Source organism: Anser cygnoides, chromosome 6 (assembly GCF_040182565.1).
Source record: "Anser cygnoides isolate HZ-2024a breed goose chromosome 6, Taihu_goose_T2T_genome, whole genome shotgun sequence".
In the NCBI taxonomy this organism is placed as follows: Eukaryota; Metazoa; Chordata; class Aves; order Anseriformes; family Anatidae; genus Anser; species Anser cygnoides.
The window spans coordinates 18,159,526-18,178,796 of NC_089878.1; the positions used below are offsets into that span (position 1 = coordinate 18,159,526).

At 35.7% G+C, this 19,271-nt stretch overlaps 1 protein-coding gene across 7 annotated transcripts in view; it reads right to left on the reverse strand.

Moving 5' to 3' along the window:
* Positions 1–2,661: 2,661 nt before the first annotated feature.
* Positions 2,662–19,271, reverse strand: part of OSBPL6 (oxysterol binding protein like 6) — an 89,315-nt gene continuing 72,705 nt past the window's right edge. For 5 of the 7 annotated variants that reach the window (XM_066999173.1, XM_048061340.2, XM_066999171.1 and 2 more), the window contains 14 exons: positions 18,584–18,749; positions 17,465–17,595; positions 15,207–15,314; positions 12,703–12,840; positions 10,298–10,385; positions 9,860–10,113; positions 9,538–9,675; positions 9,115–9,178; positions 8,410–8,488; positions 7,013–7,157; positions 5,778–5,922; positions 4,657–4,783; positions 3,966–4,088; positions 2,662–3,023 (listed from right to left, as the gene is read on the reverse strand). In XM_066999173.1, the coding sequence (XP_066855274.1) occupies positions 2,915–3,023; positions 3,966–4,088; positions 4,657–4,783; positions 5,778–5,922; positions 7,013–7,157; positions 8,410–8,488; positions 9,115–9,178; positions 9,538–9,675; positions 9,860–10,113; positions 10,298–10,385; positions 12,703–12,840; positions 15,207–15,314; positions 17,465–17,595; positions 18,584–18,749 (1,815 nt within the window). In that variant the 3' untranslated portion in view covers positions 2,662–2,914. The remainder of the gene's footprint in view (positions 3,024–3,965; positions 4,089–4,656; positions 4,784–5,777; positions 5,923–7,012; positions 7,158–8,409; positions 8,489–9,114; positions 9,179–9,537; positions 9,676–9,859; positions 10,114–10,297; positions 10,386–12,702; positions 12,841–15,206; positions 15,315–17,464; positions 17,596–18,583; positions 18,750–19,271) is intronic. The other 2 variants (XM_066999175.1, XM_066999172.1) reach the window with 1 other exon arrangement.

Here is a 19,271-nt window from a genome sequence, read left to right on the forward strand (position 1 = left end):
ACCCTGCCAAAAAGCAGCAAGTGTTTACAGCAGGTGCCAGGCTGCAAAGGAGACTTCCCACCACACCGCAGGAAATCCGAGTGCACTGCACTGGCAGAAGGGTGGGCAGCCTGCCATCCCCCCTCACCTCAGAGATGGTGAAATCTCACAGGATGTCTGCAAATCATAGTTTGGGCACGAGCCCCAAGACCTGCCTTTTAGTAATCCATTCTCTAGAAACAGCACAAAATATGTCCCAGTGTCTCCCCAAGGTTGCAGGAAAAAAGTAATCGATTTTACACAGAAAACAGAGAATTCTGTACTATAGGAAACTGCCCTATGGCACACCTGCTGGCACTGTTAGAATTCTGGTAAAGACAACAATATCTTGCAACACTTTGCTTTGCAATTCCTCTAGCTAATAATTAACTAATTTAACAATCAGTTAATTTAACATCCAGTAGGTTTAAACAGTTCCTTCAATAGAAAGATTAAGCACATCGTGTTTTTTTAATTCTAAAAATTTGAAAGCTTTTTTTCTTTCAATGAGTATCAGATAAATAATTGTAAAAGAATAATTCAAGCAGTGATAACAACCTCATTGTTCACCAAGTTTCAGTTTGCATTGCAAAGAATGGCATTCAGAAAACACTAGAACACTAAAACTAAATACCTTATTTCTATATTTAAATTAAAAGACAACTTTAAAAAAAAAAGAGAGAACATGCAGTTTCTGTCCCTCAAATGTACTTGCAATCATGCACTCGTAATACTTTCTAATATCACAGAGAACTGCACACAGACTGGAGTGTAATGTGGGCAAATAATAAGGTTGCATTTAAGGGAAGTGACGTAAAATAATTGTTATTTTAGACACTGTGCCAATTTGATTCATAGTGTAACGCCATTAAAGCAAGTACGACGAAGTCAACTAAATATGATTAAAACAAACAAACCTTTATATATTTTCATTTTCTTATAATAACTGCAGAAAAAAATGGGTTCAAGTAGGAATTAATCAAGTATCATTATTCAAATAATTCACAATTTTCTTTGGAAGAAATCCTGGTAATCTGCACACAACTTTTTATACCACGTATTCATAAGCAATGTTTAGTATTCAAAATTCTTTAAAATTCTACCTTATATTTTCTTTAGGTTTTCATATTTGTTCCTGATAACATAACTGTGTGAAGAAGCTGGAATACATCAGTAGCTAGTTGCTCTGCCTTACAAACAAGGTCGAGAACTAAATGGGTATTAAATAATCACAGTAATCTCAGCTCTGTGGGGACCTGACTGTGCAAAAGGAAGAGGCAGGTAGAGGGATGGGTACATGTGGTATTCCACTGAGAGCTGTTCACACAACTCTACTGGCAGGATCACATAGCTACCCAATCATTCTTTTAGGTCTCATTACTGGAATCAATCTTAAATACAAAAAAAAAAAAAAAAAAAGAGTGCATTATGTGTGCTGTGCATATGTAGAATGGAAGACTACGTCATACCATATGAAATGTAATTTTTACCTAATAAAGTCATTTTTTTCTTTTATTAAAATCTGTCTTTCTAGTCTTTAGTGTTTCCAAGATTTTCATACAGAAAATGCCAAGACTTCTCCCACATATATTAACTGAGGCTTAGCAACACATATGAGGCTTGGTTCCTAACCAAAAAATATAGGATCACTTTACGAAAAACTAAAATATAATTTTGCACAAAAGTTATTTTGGCAACACAAGTAGTAGTAGCTATCTACAATGCATGGGAGCCTCTTCCCTACTCTCAACTATAAACTTAGATAAGAGTGGATGGGGAAAGAATGGAGCCAGTAAACAGCATGTGTGGCAGAAAACATCAGTTGCATTTAAAGTACTATCCAACCTCTGGAGCGAAGCCAGAGACCTTCCCATGAAATCTTTCTGTGCTTTAACACTGTTGCAAAGCTTCACGGAATCCTAATTGTATAAGCAGTTACAGAGAAATGAGATTCGCTGTAAGACCATGTCCACTCTGTGGTAAGAGATGATCACATCTCAGAATCAGTCATTCAGAATATGAATTTTCTGACTAGCTATTCATACGCATTTACTAAAATTGCCTCAAATTTAACCAGTTAGCAGCTTCTTTTCAGTCTGATTATACAGTCAGCTTCCCAAAGCATACAGTAGATCTCGTTTCTCTGAAATACAGTTAAGATGTTTGGTTGTCTTTTGATTTTAAATAATACAGGTTCTCTAATATTTATAGCATGATAAAATCCTAGTGCTATAAAAATCTGCCCTTCACACAAGCCTAAGCATACATATTTTAAAATGACTTACTGTACATCTTCATATTTTGTTTAAGGCATGAACAATGGCATATGAATGGGAACAGCTTCCAGAAAAGCATATCTTTTTGACAAGGTCAGTCCAAGCACATCACACCAAAGGACTAACCTGAAGCCAGAAATGACAGTGTGGTGACGCAAGAGTTTTTAACAAAAATAGTTGAAACAAAATGGATTTTTTCTGTTTTTCGTCCTCATTTTTTTTTTTAATTTAAATTACATTACTCGTAATGTCTGTTTAAAGCACCGGTTGCAGTTTTGTGTTTACCACCTCTTCCAAGTGATTTTGGATAACTCATCTGCTTCTCTTGTTCTGACTTTTCAGTGTATGAAACTTTAAAAGGTTTCTGTTTTTTCCTTTTTCTTTCTTTACTTTTTTTTTTTTTTTTTTTTTTTTAATGGCTGCTGCAAAATTAAAAAGATCCAGAAGTGGTCAGGGGCCTGGTCTAATGCACTTTCAAAAGTCCGTTATAAAGATGAATATAAATGCAAATGATAGGTTTTTCCGTAGACCCACAAACCACGCTTAGCTATAAGAATCACATTGTGCATAGTTATTTTTTCTTCCGAGAGTGATATGTTTACTAGATCTACATTCTCAGTTTACCAGAGCACGGGAATTTCTACTTTATTAAATCCAGGATCCTTTCGCAGTTCCCAGTAGGTTTCATTGGTAACCCAGGCTTCTCTTTGATTGGCATCGATAACTTTTCTGTAGAAGAAAAAAGAAAGATAAAGGTCTGACCATAGATCTCTGCTCCTATACAATATGCAATCAAATCCCATACCTCTCTGATCTAACCTCAACATTAAATCTGATTTAATATTTCAAAAGGAGGCAAGAACAGTCAGGGATTTAAAAACAAAAATCAATCTCTCTCTGTGCCAGAAGTAGAAAGTTTAGAAAACAATCAAACCCACAAATCCATTGTTTGATCTTGGTAAGCAGTTTTTAGAGCTACAAAAAGCCTCTTTGGTCATAACAGATTCAGGTTCTGTGCAGGGGATCAAAAAAGAGATCTAGCTTGCAGAATACTTGATTGTTTGCTCTGGATTATGTTCATTTTCCACTAAAAATAACACACCAATCACTTTCAATCTGTTCACTTCTGATTCCCCAAGCTATCACACTATTTGACATTTGATATTCTTGATTCAGAAGAATGAATAATTAAAAAAAAAACTCCACTCTCAAAAATAAATCAACTGCAATTTAAATGCATATATATACATTTATATATACATTATATGTATGTGTGTGTATGTATGCTTTTTTTGTTCAGGTCCCTATTTATTACTTTGTTTATGCAATGGCTTAAAACAATAGCCTCCTAAGAGCTAGCAATAATCTAAGCTAACAGCTCCTAGAATGTTATACTTCTATTCCATTTCTAAGTTCAAAAACCATTGGCCATGTGGTGCAGCAGAATTGTTAGCTGTTGCCCATTGTGAGAAAATGATCAGATACTCTCCATTACAAAGCCTTAAACTACATAAAAATTGCTTCAGACTGAGATTAGGTATCTGATCATTACAATTGCCATTTTCCAGGCTTTCACGATTAAACAGATTATGCTGGTGGTAATTCATGTAGTTCTTCGTCCAGTTACACCACTGAAAACAGAGAGAATTCTACTGAAATGAAAAGACTCACTTAAAAAATTTGGGTACATATTCAATGCTGTTTTCTTCCATGTACCGCCTCCGACTTCTCTGGAGTTCTTCTATTCTTTGTTTCTCTGATGCTGCTGCTTCTACATTTCCTTCTTCCAGAAGCCTGTATGGATAACAGCAGGCCCTATAGCAATCATACAGTATCCAGAACAGGGGATTTTCCAGCAACAGTCATCACAAAAGACGAGCAGAAACCAAGCCTGTTGTCTGTGTTTTACTCACTTTAAGATCTAGTCAGAACCCCATAAAATGAGAATAACTGATATTTGACTCCCCAGTTGCATGTACCTGACCTTCACCCTTAGGCATACAACTTCTTTAGCTACTTCAGTGTTATCACAGATGCTGAAGTAGTGTGAACTGAGAATTAGGAGGGAATTAATATTGCCTCCGTTCACAGCTGGAGGGCATGACGTTACAGAGCACGTCTTTCCAGCTCATCATGAAGAATCCTACCTCTGCTAAAAGACTTGTATTATAGCTCTACAAACAGGATACTTTCTACTCTCCCTCAACTGGGTAAAGCAGAAATTTGATTGCAGTACTGAGTACCTTCTCTGCTAGCAGAATCCTCCAAGTTCAGACTGTAGTGAAGACAGACAAAATTCAATACTCAGCCAAACCCAGCCTTAAAATGACCAAATATTAAGTGTTTAAACAAGCATTCTTGCCTTTGATCTGGCCTGAATCGTGCATCTGTTGTAGGAAGAAGATCTTTCAGCAGAGGATCTAACTCATTGAGCTCAATAGCAAACCTCGTGAAGCCATAATAACGTTCATAATTGGTTGGCATGGAGCCTGTATGCATATGCATGAGAAACAAAGAAGTTTTTACTATTACTATTACTCTGAATATGCAAGAGACTCATGTATTTATTAAATTATAAAAGCAAAAAATACTAATATATTTTACCCTTATATACAGTTATTAAGCATCAAGAGCTATTCTCTAGATAGGAAAACGTTCACTCAGTATTAATTTCAACTGCTTATTTTTCATAGGTTGTAATTATATGCTAATAGATTCAAAATGTTTACGATCTTTCATTTTTAAATAAAAATTACTGTTTTTAAGATTTTTAAGCTAAACAGTTTCCCATTCCTAGGAAAGCAGGCTTATCAGACATCTATATAAAAGCTAACCCTAGCTAATCTTCAGTGTTGATTTTGGAACATACACTTGCTTGAAGACTGATTGGGCACTGTTCTGAACCTTTAGCACTAAGAGCAATCAGAGCAGAGTGGGTGCAAAGCATTAGCAATAATGACAATTCCTGGATAATCACTCTGCACATATGAAAAATACTGTATGTGCAAAGGAAGAGTAATTTAACACCAAAGTCTCTAAGCAAGCAATAAGGAAGCTGAATTCAACTACTGAAATTACAGGAGCTCACCACCTCTGAAGACCAATCCTTCAGTTTAATAAAGGACTAAGACAGCAAACTTGGTAAAATGGTATTTCCTATTCTGTTGAATCCAAACAAGTTACCCTCTCTCTGTGAGAAAGCAGTCAGGCAGACCCAGACACCTGATTATTTTCTTAATTTTATTCTTAGGTTGTCCCCCAAAATATATGACCAGAAGTCAGACCAAGATGTGAAAGTCTAGGCCCTGTAGGAGCATTTCCATTTACCATTATTATAAACTCCTGTAAATTCTTATTTATTTATCTAGTCAAAAAATTATTTCCCCCATAGTATTTTGTGTATTTAAAATGATGGCTCAAACTGCTTTACAAAGTTTAGAGTTATACCATGGTGCTCGCCAGAGTTTATCACAAGCTTCTTACCTGGCCTCCATACACATTTGGCTGAAGGTGCAACCCCACAGTAAAGACCTTCATGCCACTTTCCAAACAAGCGATGCACCACCTTCCCTTCTTGATCTATCACAACACCTTGGACTTCATTTACATTTGAATTCCAGTAGTTTACCTGCAAGTTTAATGAAGAATTACTAGTCAGCTATCATGTTACTCTGTACCAAAACAGTTACTGCATGAATCTTAAATGCCCAAATTTTGTATTAGAAATGCTCAGCTGAAACCAAAAATAACAGTATTCAAAATTCAGATGATTTGATTATTAATTGCTTTAGTTTGAGAAACCTTGAATGACTTGATATGTGGTTTCGGTATAAGGTATTCAAGTACAGTTAATTATCAGAACATAGGGGAAATATATTGTTGTTCATTAACCCAAATCCCAAAAAATAGAGCAGTAAAAATGACACTTTGAAAGCTGCAAGATCAGAAGCACCTAATTCTCTTCTTTCCAGATGGGGAGATACTGAATATATATATAAAGGAAACCTTTGATGGGTCCAGCACACTACTGTTTGTAGCAGGGAAGACTCTCAGCCAGTATTACTTGGTATTTGCTTTCTGTTTCTCTCTTCTGTTTTGCTTTTCTTAGACACATTTAACACCTTCATCTAGTGTTGGTCACTCATCAGAACATCCAACAAGACACGAATTTCAGATTTGCAGTGATACACCATTGGTCACACTGCAATGGTATCAATATATTTTGTCACAATACAAAGACAAACTTGCTTTAGGGAAAATAATTGATACTAACATATCTATACATTCATCTGTTTTTATATATGGTTCCTGCCTGGATATTAAAATAGTGTGAGCTATTGAAGCCAAAGAGATAAAATACCAATGGCCAAATTCTAGCAAAAGCAGAAGTACTATGGCACAGAAGTCTGTATCGTGACTTTGCATTTTCATAGTATTAACAGATAAGAAATTTTGTCATTTTATTTTTAACCTAAAAACAACAACAGTATAGCACACAGGTGTATAGCAATGTAAGACATTGATATCAAACATACCAGTTCAATGGAAAAGTCACACTACTTGGCATTGCACTCTTATTTGACGATTTAGATATTCTCAAATGTTGGTAAGACAAAATGTGGAATGTGGATTTCCGGAATATTGAAGAAATACCTCTATGCATACTTTAACTGTATACTTTTATAAATAGATGATATGCATTAGAATACATACACTACCTTGACAAATGTGAGTTTACAAATACAAACACTGCTTTTTGTGTTTCTGATAGTTATCTCTCCATAGTGCTCTATCCACCTCCTTCCACTAAGGATGTTATGTATGCATGTAGTGACTTTGTTCCAGACATAGTAATCTCCATACCTAAGAACAGATTAACAAGTAGTTGGTAATATAAATTAATCAAGATCATAAACGAGAAAAAAAGTAAGAAAAAAGTAAGCCATTATACAATTTCATATTCCTCAAAAATGTTTGAAACAATAGCTTACTTGATTAAAATCATAGGTTCTGGGCACATTACTGATCCTCCATGGAGGAAGTCACCTATGGTCTAGTGTGGAGAACTGAGGAATGATGCTATGAACCACAAATCAAGATAGCATGAGCCACTGAAGTCCTGCACGGCAAATTCACTTTCCCCAGAGCATTAAGGTGCTTTGACCTTAATTCCAGGAGTGCTGGACCCAAAGATCAACATAAGGCTGGATTTAGGCCACAGGCAGACAATGCAATTGAATTACAAATAGAACAAAATAAATGTGGAAGGAAAGAACAGAAAGGAAGTAGGCAGGAGCTAATTGGCACACCATCCCTTTTCCTTTGTAACAACTACTCGCACTCAGAGCACCTCTGTTGTCAAACAAGGGACTAAAATGAGGGAATTCTATTGTGCAAAGCACATTCTCCTTCAACGACTGAGGGACAAATACGGAGACAGAAGACAAAGCTGCTCACAAGTGCATTTACTTGAATTTCAAGAGATGAATAAAAAGGTGAAATGGAGTCCCAAAGAATGCCGTACTGGTATAGTCAGAAAGAAAAGTGGCTGCAACGTATAGGAGCAGGAATAGTACTGCAAAACCTGCAGATGTATTTAAAATATCCTCTCCTTGCATATCTCAACTTACAACCAGCTTTATTTGTATTGAAACTTCTTCCTCTCACTATTCAGTCAACATCTGAAGAACATTTTTGGGCTTTGACATTTTGAAAAATGACGTTGCATTATCAGTTCTTCTGAGGAAACAGCACTACTGAGAGCTTTAGTAAGGACAGTGCTAGCTGCTGACAGCCCTATATTGCAGCCTTGTTTTGAACAGTTGATCACTACTGTATATGTAGAACTTGTGTTTTCTCTCCTAAAACATTTCTATTCTCCTGTCTGTCAGTTTCTAGAGAGTTCATACATTTTCCCTCCAAAAACCCAAATGAATCTTCAGGCTTAGCAATGCTTCTGTATCCCCATCTGTAGACTCAGGAGAAATTTGAGCTAGGTGCTGTCACCCATACAATTCATGCGATCTCTGCATACACGTTACCCAATCCAGTCACAAAGCAGTTTAGATTAGACTACACCAAAGACCAAACCAAAAGGAAATAAAAAGGAGCTTACTTTGGAAGAGTCACATTCAAGGTTCCAACTGGCAGAATTTCCATCGATTTTCCCCAAAACTTGTTTTTCCACCTGATATCTGAATATAATAGTGAAAGATTGTGAAAGATGTACAAAACCAAGAAGACCGAAGTCTTCCATTCGTAGTGATCTGTGGTAGATGATGTGATCTATACTACACCATCCAGTTTAAGACAGGACCATATGAGGTTGTCATGAAAATACAAATAAATAAATAAATATAAAACAACCTAGAAAATGACATGAGGTCAGAAAAAATAAAGAGAATTTTGATTTTCTTCTAGGAGTTATGCCTGTGTTACATCACTGTCAAATCTCTCATGAGAACATTCCATATAAATTAAATGCAAATGCCAGTAGAGACAAGAAAAGAAACAGCTGCTTGTTCAACTGTGTAAAAAGAACTGCTTGTGTTTATAAGAAATAACAATTTTCTTGGTAAAAATCTTTTAAGCAGAAAAGTATAAACAGACTGCAAGTGACAAGGAAAGTTGTAACACATCTACTCACTCTTCAAAATGAGAATTTGGAGTGAATTAATTCAGAGCATGAGTTTGTAATATGTTACTACAAAAATTGTAAGTATAAAAATTTGGGGTAAGTTCCAAACACAAAGCTCAGCTTGTACAAAGTTTTTACTTGCTAATAAAACAGGTTTTATGCTTTTGAATTAAAAAGGTATACCTTGCCAAAACACAAAGTTCTTCGATTCACAGTGACAGGCCGAAATGGGAGGATGGTGGCTAACCTGAAAAACAGTTTGGCTGAGTTAAAAGCAATTAATTTTCATTTCTAAGACAATACAACTGTTACTGCAATATAACAATATTAAATAGCCCACACTATCTATTAGCTTATGTTGCTATGAAAACAGATGAAACTTATGCTTCAGTTTTACACTATGTACTTAAAACAACACTACTACAGTGATTAATATGAAAACATACCTTCTAGTATTTAATGAAGTTCATACATACTTACCACCTCTTTTTACTATCAAGAAAACAAACCTTTTTTAACCAGAAAATAAAAACAAGGTCAATCTATTAATCAAAGAAACCAACCTCTAAACATAACCATCAGTGTCCATCTAGAAATAAGCCTTACCTGCTCTGAGAAAAATCGAAATCCTTTGTCTTCTCTAATACATTCATAAGTTTCACCAAGCACTGGGTTAAATGGCTTGCTTCCCGCTCTAAAGTATGTACAGGCATAACCTGACGCTGCAAAAGCAGCTATTAGAACCTGTTGAAATGCAGACAAGAATATAAGAAAAAATACGCAAAGATTCCTGTGCATGTACCATCACTGTAGGGTATCACACATGTTTTTTGTGAACAGGAAGAGTGAGAGGGGACTCTGCACAGACCTCCACACAACAGCTCCCTTTTTAATATAGACATAAGAAGCGCTACGCTAAATTGATTACCATGCGTTCATAAGGATCATCTGTTTCTGCAGCCTTGTCCAGGAGTTCACTGTATTCCAGCTCTTCACAGAGGTGTTGCAAGGTATTCAGAGGTTCATTTAGCTCAACTGGCATGGATACTTTGGAAAGATCTTTGCCAATGTTATTTCTCAAAATATTCCACAGATTGATGTTACTGGTGTCAGGACTGGGAGCTGGGAGACAAGTTCGCCGTCCGTTCCTGAATGCACCTCCTGTTAGCTCACCATTGAGAACTGAGAAGAGAAAAAAATATTATCACAATAAAGCACCACATTAAGAAAAACAGATTTATTCCTTGAACCAAATTCACCACCAGAACAAGCAAGCAGCAGAGTTGGTCTTGTATAGAGAAGCAGTAAGTCTGGTACATGAACAAAACCAACATTATTTCCCAAAGTTCAAAACATAGCAATATACTTTGCCGAGAAATGTTGTCTGCAACACTGGTGTTGTCCTCTGATATATTATCACTCACATCGCTGATATAAGATTCGTCATCAGAAGCCTAAAAAATAAAATATCAATTAAGTCAAATATATATAAAGAATACTGACAAATTAGACAAAAATAATTACTTGAAACACTAATACTCAAAGAAATCATCTGTACCCAATTAGATACATTTTAACTAAATTAACTAGATGTTTCAATCAGTCCATACTGCCAATTTGCTAACAGTGTCAAAACAAATGCTATGCTCTCCTTATGTTCTTGAACTGCTATTACGAAGCCAAATGTAGGCATTAAATTTGCAAAAGGGTGACTTCAAATGAGATCATGGATCAACAAAAAATTGACAATAAAACACACGGGGGTTGGTGGTGAGAAGAGACAGTCAGGCTCCTGGTCTTTATACAGAATCCAACATTAAAATGTAGCTTGTATGTCAGCAAAAAAATACATAGACATTGACCTATCATTTTGCAAAACAAGAACGACATTAGCATTAAGACTACTTTTAAGATTATTTTTTTAAACATACGAACAGCCCGAGCTCTCAAACTCTATAAATGACTTATTCTTTTACATTTATTAGACAAATTTAATTACAAAAGAAAGGATTTTCAGTTTAAGAAAAAAAGTTTTATTGGAGTCTGATGGAGTGTCTGCCATTCAGATCAGCTGAAGTGAGCCAAAAACAGATTCTAGTTTTGGGGATTCAAAGGCTTCTACTGCAATCCAGAGAAACTGATATTGAGAAAAAATTAATAGTTTATCATGAGCCCAAAATGGGATGAAATCGCTCATTTTAAAATTTGCTTTAGAAGGGCAGTGCAATTTTACAGCTGAGGAAAATAAACCACTTTTTTCTGCCAAATTTCCTGAAGAGTTTAGCACCTTTAGCACCTAATCATCCCCTTGACACAAGCAACAAAAAAAGTATAGAAGACTTTTGCACACTTTACATTCTAGATATTTAAACTCTTTGTCAAAAGGGAAAACTCTGGATTTTCCATAATCTGGAAGGTCTGAGAATGTCCCCATTTTGTTTATTTTTGAAATGATACTTTTACTCTCAACTGCTTTCAGCCTTGAATGTGCCTTTTCCCTATCCTGTTTCTCTCAACATTGCTTCACATTGCTTACTTCTAATGCCACAGGCTCCTCTCTGTGCTATGAGAGCAAGCTATGGCTGAGGCTGAAATTGAAACTAAAGCTGTCAGCTTCAGGTAGACACCCTGAGGTCTTTGCCTGACATATGCCTGACAACAGGCAACAGCACTCTCCATATAACATAAAAGAATTTAACACTGCAATTGTTTCCCATTACAAGGCAGCAGTTCTGGACAAACCCACCCCTTTGGCAAGCTCATCTTCTGCATGAAGCTGCTATGGTCACAAGCCAGTTGAACTGGCAATTTGTAACATGAAACCGGATTTTCAGGACAAAAAAAAATGCCATTTGTTCCTAAAAAAAATTATACTGGACAGTGACAATTTAGAAACAGGATGCTCTCCACTGTCTGAAACTATGGTTTGCTTTTAATTTGCATGGTTTGGAAAATAAAGCTTGAGAAACTCTAAACCTGTGAAATTTTGACAGAGCTCATCTGCTAGCAAGTTAAAGAGATCGATAATGAAGGTGGAAGAAAACTATAACAGTCTGCTCTGCAGACAATCATTTCATTTAGAATCATGGTAGTTTGTGATTGAGTTTAGCAGTTTTGTAAACAGCTCTCTTAGAATTAATTATAATTAATCACAGATGATTTTCCAAAACTCACATGGAGAAAACAGGTTAAGTATAAACAACAAAAAAGACAAATTGGTAATCTCCGCTTGTCTGATGCACAACTTGAATAGGATGCTGAAGTGCCAGCCCACAACATACCAGGTCACTTAACAAGATAAATTGCATGGGAAAGGTGGGGACAGCCACATGACACAGAGCCCCAAAAGTATCCAACTGTTTCACCTTTGAGCTTCAATGAGGCAACTTTTTATGCTTGTCTACTTCTCTGATTACAGAGAATAACCTTATATGTATGATAGAAGACCTTTTCTTTGTTTTTAATGAATATTTTAAAATCAAAATCTGCATAGACAGACCTATTTGGTCCTGTCTGTCATCCATCTCTGAAACTGCCACAGTCTATCAAGGACATGTACTGAACACACATTAATTATACAACTTTCAGCTCAGTTTTATACTTCAGGAAACCTCTGCAGCCCATCGTGAGTGAGTCTCATGTGAATTTATCTATATCTTATGCATTTTGACACCTTTTTACTCTAAGCAGCATTAAAAATAATCATCCACTAGAGGCAGCAATACCTGAATCCATCTGACAGCAAAGCTGCAGCATGCCATCATAGCCTACCTCATTTTCTGATGAGCTGGCAGACAGAAGCACCTCCTGTGCATCAAAGAACTCTGACACTGATTCAGACATAGAGAGCCTGCTCTCATTAGAAACTTGCTGGGACAATGGCAAACTGACATGAATTTGTTCACCTGTCTGCAAATAAAGCACAGAAAAATAAAAGTGTTATTTACAATAATAATAAAGAAATATGTATAAAAGGGGTAAATCATCTGAATATTTTTCTATGTCAAATACAGTAAAGACAGCATTTTAGCAGGACTTTCTGTGTACCAAACATGTGAAACTCAGACAAGTACGAAATGAAGTGCAATCTGAGCAGTGACATACATGTCTTCATTTGAGGCCTGCTTAGCATCAACTGCTAAGCTTTAGCAGCATGAATAATCACAGAGCTAGTTCTGTATCCAGAGGAACAATTTTGTGGACGATAACCGGATTGTGTCAGACAAGTTCAACCACAAAATTCAGATGAAAAAGATATCTGATCGTAACAACTAATATTATTGGGACCTAGCCTTGATACAACCAAAACTCAGAAAGACCAGGAAGTTATAAATTACTTTCAAAATAAATAGCCTTGTTAACCAGTTTAGTAATGTTTGAAAAGTTTGAATATTCAAGAGGATGGCTATAATAAACATTTATTTGCCTTTATTCCATATTTGTATTCCAAATCTCATCTGAATTAAACAATTAATTCTGACTTGCTACTACTAGCGGGAATGTACTCTTTATGGCTTATCATAAAGAGAATTTAACAGCAAAGGTAAGAATTCCCAAACTGTGCCATGTGTATATGAATATGGGGAGAAGCTAATTTAAATAGCTTGACATATCTTCCTGTTCTTGCTATTTATGGGAAGAACACCACGTTTCAAAAAGTTACCCAACAAGCTTTAAGAAGGGAGAAAAAAAATTAAGATTCTCTCCCTGTACCATTCCACCAAAGTAGCTGCTGCTGTGGAAGCAAACAGGCTACTGACTTAATCCCCCAATTTATACAGCATAATGCTTCAGGGATAATACAGACGAAACTACTGAAGCCCTTTTAAACACCATTACTCTTCAGATGGGAATGCCACTCCCATTCATCTTACTACAGAAGTCCCGCAAGTGATTTTGTTGACATCTCAATCTTGCCTCTATACAGTTGCCTTAAAATGCACTAACAATAAAAAAATCACAAACAAGCCAAGAGGTCAAAAACCTTTCATTTTTCCCTGGGGTTTTCACTTGGGCTTGTGGCTGGGTTTCGATTTTTGATGAATTATAATGAAAACAGAAGCTCATTTCAGTATTATCTTTACAGAAGTGATTAAAATTTTAATTTTTTGTACAAGCTGGAGGGACTTGGAAAAATACACATGCCCCTACCTGAAAAGGATGCTTACTCATGCATATATCTTCAAACTGTAACATTATATTTTTAAAGCAATCAAGAGAGGTGAGAGGGAGACCTGGGATCCTCTTTGACATACTCCCTCAGTCAGATAAACTTGTACCAAGGTAACTATGAATATAATGAAAGGAAACAGCTATCCAACAAAAAATACAAAATAGAAGAGATGGTCATTGCTCAGATCCTCACTGCCAGATGATCTGAATGCACGTTGCTGTGCTGTGGCACTGCATCACCTCTATGTTCTGTTACCAGTGTACAACATCTGGGCTTTTAGAAAAATTATATGGACATTTTCAAAAATCAAATAAACAAAAGTAACCAGAAACAGATTTTCACCTGCCTTTCTTGTTGGAAAAAATAATTAGGAGACAACATTATGTTAATTGAAACAGTGTATGCATAGAAAATAATGAGTGGAAATGACAAATGGAAAGTATTTTGGTAAAATGCAAGCAGAATGTTGTCAAAATGACAATATTAATTGCAACATATAACTCACAAATTCAGATCTGTCCTTCTTTTGAGGAAGACTGATTTGAAATTAATATAAACGTTTGGTAATCTGTTGACTCAAGAAAGCAAAACAAGATAGACTATATGTTGCAAACGTGCTATTAATCTAGTGCTTGGTTCATAGACTGAACTGTCTGAATGCCACTCAAGAAATTAAACATCAAGCAAGCCCTTAAGCACTTGCAAGATCAGGCTATTAAATAATACACTGTTCTGTTGATTTGGCAAGAAACTAAGATACAGAAGTGGTTACCTACTGTGTCTTATTGTGTGCTACATTCAAATACAGTAAAACCTCACTAATTCCCACACTCAACAATTAATATTTCAAAGTTGCAGTCCTTCCCTATTTCTCTGCAGAGGCCAGAGTTATTTTGTTAGCTCTGACATACACAAAATACAGAAGTTTAATTTTATATACAAAAAATATAATCTGAAAATTTCTATAAAAATCTACTTTCCAATCTTTAAGATTTGATAATTTGCCAGGTGTGTTTCAGCACTTTTACTTTCACTTCTCACCTTCAGTGAGAATTAGCAAGGTTTGATTGTACTCTAAATCCATTAAAGGCTGAAATCTTACCTCATCAGGACTAGGGATAATATTTACACTGACAACCTGATCACAAATAACAGATTCTGAATGTATTCTGTTCAAGCGACTCCTTAGTTCGGCATTCTGGTTGAGAGCCTTAAAATAAAAATTGCACATTTCATTTAAAATTAAAAAGAAAGTGTTAAACAGGAAAAAAGAAAAAAGAAAAAAAGCTTATTCTCAGAAATTTCCTAAGAAATCACAGAACTTCCTTTCTTCCGTTTATAGATAAATACCCATTTTGAGATCCTCTCTAACATGACTTAACCTTTTCGTTGGCTTGCTTTCAGTAATCTTCCAGGGTCAGGGGGAATGGATATTCTCCCACAATATTACAGTTACATTCTACCTTGATTCTTCAGATAGCTCCTTGGCAGCTATACCAGTGGGTTATGTACATTACCAAAATGGAGAGTGAATGCAGCAAGAAAGAATGAAACTGCAAAACAGCTAACAGGAACCACCTGCGAAATTCTTGATTTACAACTCTACAGCACTTTCTGAACGAAGGTTATCAATGCTAAGAGCCCACAAAAGGAAATGGCTTGCTTTCCAGCAGGGAAAAATAAAAATAATGATAAAAAAAAACCATAACCACTAGCATCACTAGGTGACTGTCTATTGAGATCAAGCTGATAAATTTGCATGTATGTGCTCAGTTCAAACTACTGATCCATTTGGTATCTGCTGTTTTTTCTCCTTTGTTAAAGCCCAAGCTAGATTATAAATTTGGGTGCACATACACATCACCTGATGTCTAGAAGCACCTGTTTGTTGAAATCCAGAAAAATACAATGTGTTACCCAGAACATGAACTGACTTAAACCTAATACACCCTCAGTGCTAGGGATCATAGAAGCAAACAGCAGACAGACATACTGATTTAGTGGACAGTGTCTTTTATAATACAGTAATAATCTGCTTCTCTCTCCCCCAAGAGCAAACTCTGAAATAGATCCCGTGATTGCACTGACAAAGTAGGACCAATAGGTTAGCTTAAACTGTCTCTGAAAACAGTTTAAATTATCCCATTTTGCTTTATTCTGAAATGGTCTGGGTACGTTCATAGTTGTCATCTACCAGGTGAGCAGATACAAGGTTAGACCACTAACAACAGCTGGGCTGTAGCTTCTTAAACTCCTCAAATCTGGTCACGAGACTGGTTAAACCCATCTGTCTGACTGTGCCAAATTTCCACTTACTCACCATTGAGACAATGAAATATTGAAAATTGAAAATTATTTTTAAACTAACACTGGAGGCCAGCAACTATAAGAACGTGACCACCTATTTCATACACGTTACTAGTGAGTCTCGACAGGTCCTGGTTAAATTTTTATCAGTAACCAGAAATGGTTGCCCTTATCTTTAGCCTTAACCTTTATTACAATATACAGCACTCAATCTGCATAATGTGTTATGCATCTATGTCTACAGAAACATTATGCATCGATTTTAATCTCACAGCAATAAGAAAAAACAACCACAGTAACAATAATAGTGTTGGAAATTTTCTTCACGTTTAGGTGAAGTTCTGTTTGCCTTTAAATCTCTGCTTTCATTTCTTGCAGATGCAAAGTTCAAAAGATATCCACTTTTTATAGTAAAATCTTTCACTTTTCCTTGTCTATGAAATCAAATGTTTGAGTTATTTTGCGACCGAAAGATACATCTCATGGAATGGTGTAGGGTAGGAGTTCACCAGAGCACTTACTGTTGCTTCATCTTTCTTTCCAACTAAAGCCAATGACAATTTTCCTTTTGGCTTAAGTGGGAGAGACACCAGCCAGTAACAAGTTAGTATCTGAAAATCCAATTTATTAATGATTATTCTGTAATCATGTAATAAAGCATGATTCCTTTTGCAGTTGGAGACATGGACATACAAAACAAATCAGAAAATATACAGTCAAAATGTAAAACTTAATTAAGAAAATGAGACTATCTCCTTGACTGTGGTGGAAATAGCTCCAGTAAAAATATATATCAGTTGCATAAAAATCTTTGATGCCCTTACTTTACCTTGGAAAACCATAATAAATGCATGCTTACACAAGCAAATTATATTCTCCACATGCACTGAGGTTAGGCCTATGTTCTCATGTCCATAACAGAACATATGCCATAGTTCTGGTTAAGAACCTGGCTATTTTCTTGGCTCCCTCTACCTCAGGGAATGGCCAAAATACAAAAGAAATAGTGCATTTGGCAAAGTAGATGTGCCTGGAATCAAATCAAGAACATACCTGAGAGAGGGACTGTCTGAGGTGTGCTATTTGAGCATTGTGACCTGTAAGATCCTGTTCTGAAACAATCTGCTTAAGCTTCTCCTTCTCTATAGCTATGCTGTTAAAGGCAGACTTCAAAAGAGAATGCACTAAGGAAAAATGAAACAAAAAAGAAAACAAGTGTTGTCTCAGCTATGGATCTGCACATTTACATTTACTAAAATATTTCAGCAATAAAGACAGAGAGAGAGATTTCCATCCCACAGTTACATAAATTCATAACAAAGATCTGAACTTCAAGTAATCTGTGCCCAAATTAAGTACAAACACTTACAGCTTACAGGTTGTAATGTGCATACAATATGTTCACTTATGTCATCTGAGCATATTCTTGATGCTGAGCGTATGGAAAATTGTATATTTAGAAAACCTGTGTCCAATGTTGTCTTTTTTTCCTGTTTTTTTTTTTTTTTTTTTTTTTCAGGGTAATAAAATCTAAAGTTCTCATAAAACTTAATATTGCACTGATAACAAAGATTACTTGGTCTTTAAACAGATTTTTGATAATTTTAAAGAAAGTAGTGTCACATTTTTCCTGTGTTTGTTACGTAACAGATAGCAAACTGACTACAAATACTTTTTAAAATCGCATTTTTCAGTATGCAGGATCATTCTTTTATTAGCAATACAATGACATTTCTAAAGTACATTCTACTAGTAAGCACTACTTCTGTTGTTTCCATTGATGCAGAGAACATCTCACAAAAACTTGTGCACAAAAACACCCTGCAAGAGATATATGTAGTAGTGGCATTTTGATTCATCTTTTGGAAGAGGTAAAAAAAATGTTTGCAAATCCAATCATGTATTTACAAGGTGCAAAAAGAAATTTGGAAGTTTTCTAAGAAAAAAAAAATCCCTTATCAGACAGACTTTACCTATCTCCATATTCACAACATCCATGGAAAATATATTAAGGACAACACATGTCATCTTTATGTAAGCCACGTGTCCAGCTAAAAATTCTCGTACAGTATCATCTAATACGGATGAATGTCTTGGTCATAACTAAGTGAAGGAAATAATGAAACACAACAGAGAAGCATAGTGAAGGAAAGGCTTGACATTTCCAGTTACCTTTTTGAGCCATCAGGCAGAATTCTTCTTGAAGTTTCATGTACTCAGTAGAGCACTCCAGAGGGTCTGTTACATGGCTTGGGGGAGTCTGAAACTCGATGTCTGCACAAAGGTTGGGATTGGATGAATGCAGCCGAACAGGGGACATCGTAGCACTGAAAGGGACCTACAGAGAGATACAGTAAATAAATATTGTTTAAGGTGCAAACAACCATTTGATTCTGTTGCAGCAAAATATAAATTCCTTCTGAAAAAAAAATACATGATTCACAATGTGATGAACATAGCAAGAAAAAACATTTAACTTTTTACTGTCCAAAATCTCAGTACAGTCGATGTAGAATTCCTTGTACTTCTTGAAAATTTTCACTGAAACAGACAAAAGAAAGCCTAAATACAGAGCTAACTGCTAACAGTAGAGTATTTAAATTCTAACATTTACAAAAATGGACCAGCTCCTAGTGCTTAAAAAAGGATTGGAAAGTTGAACCACCAAACATGCTGCTTTATATTTTGGCATTTTAGAGTCCATATCGTATGAATCTGTCTTTACAATACCAACATCTGTATGCAAGTATGCAAGTTCCTCCACAGATCTAGAAATAGGATACAATATTCTCAAATATATCATTAAATTTTTTCAAAACTACTGGTACACCTTGAGTTGAAACCCACTGTACTAGCAACT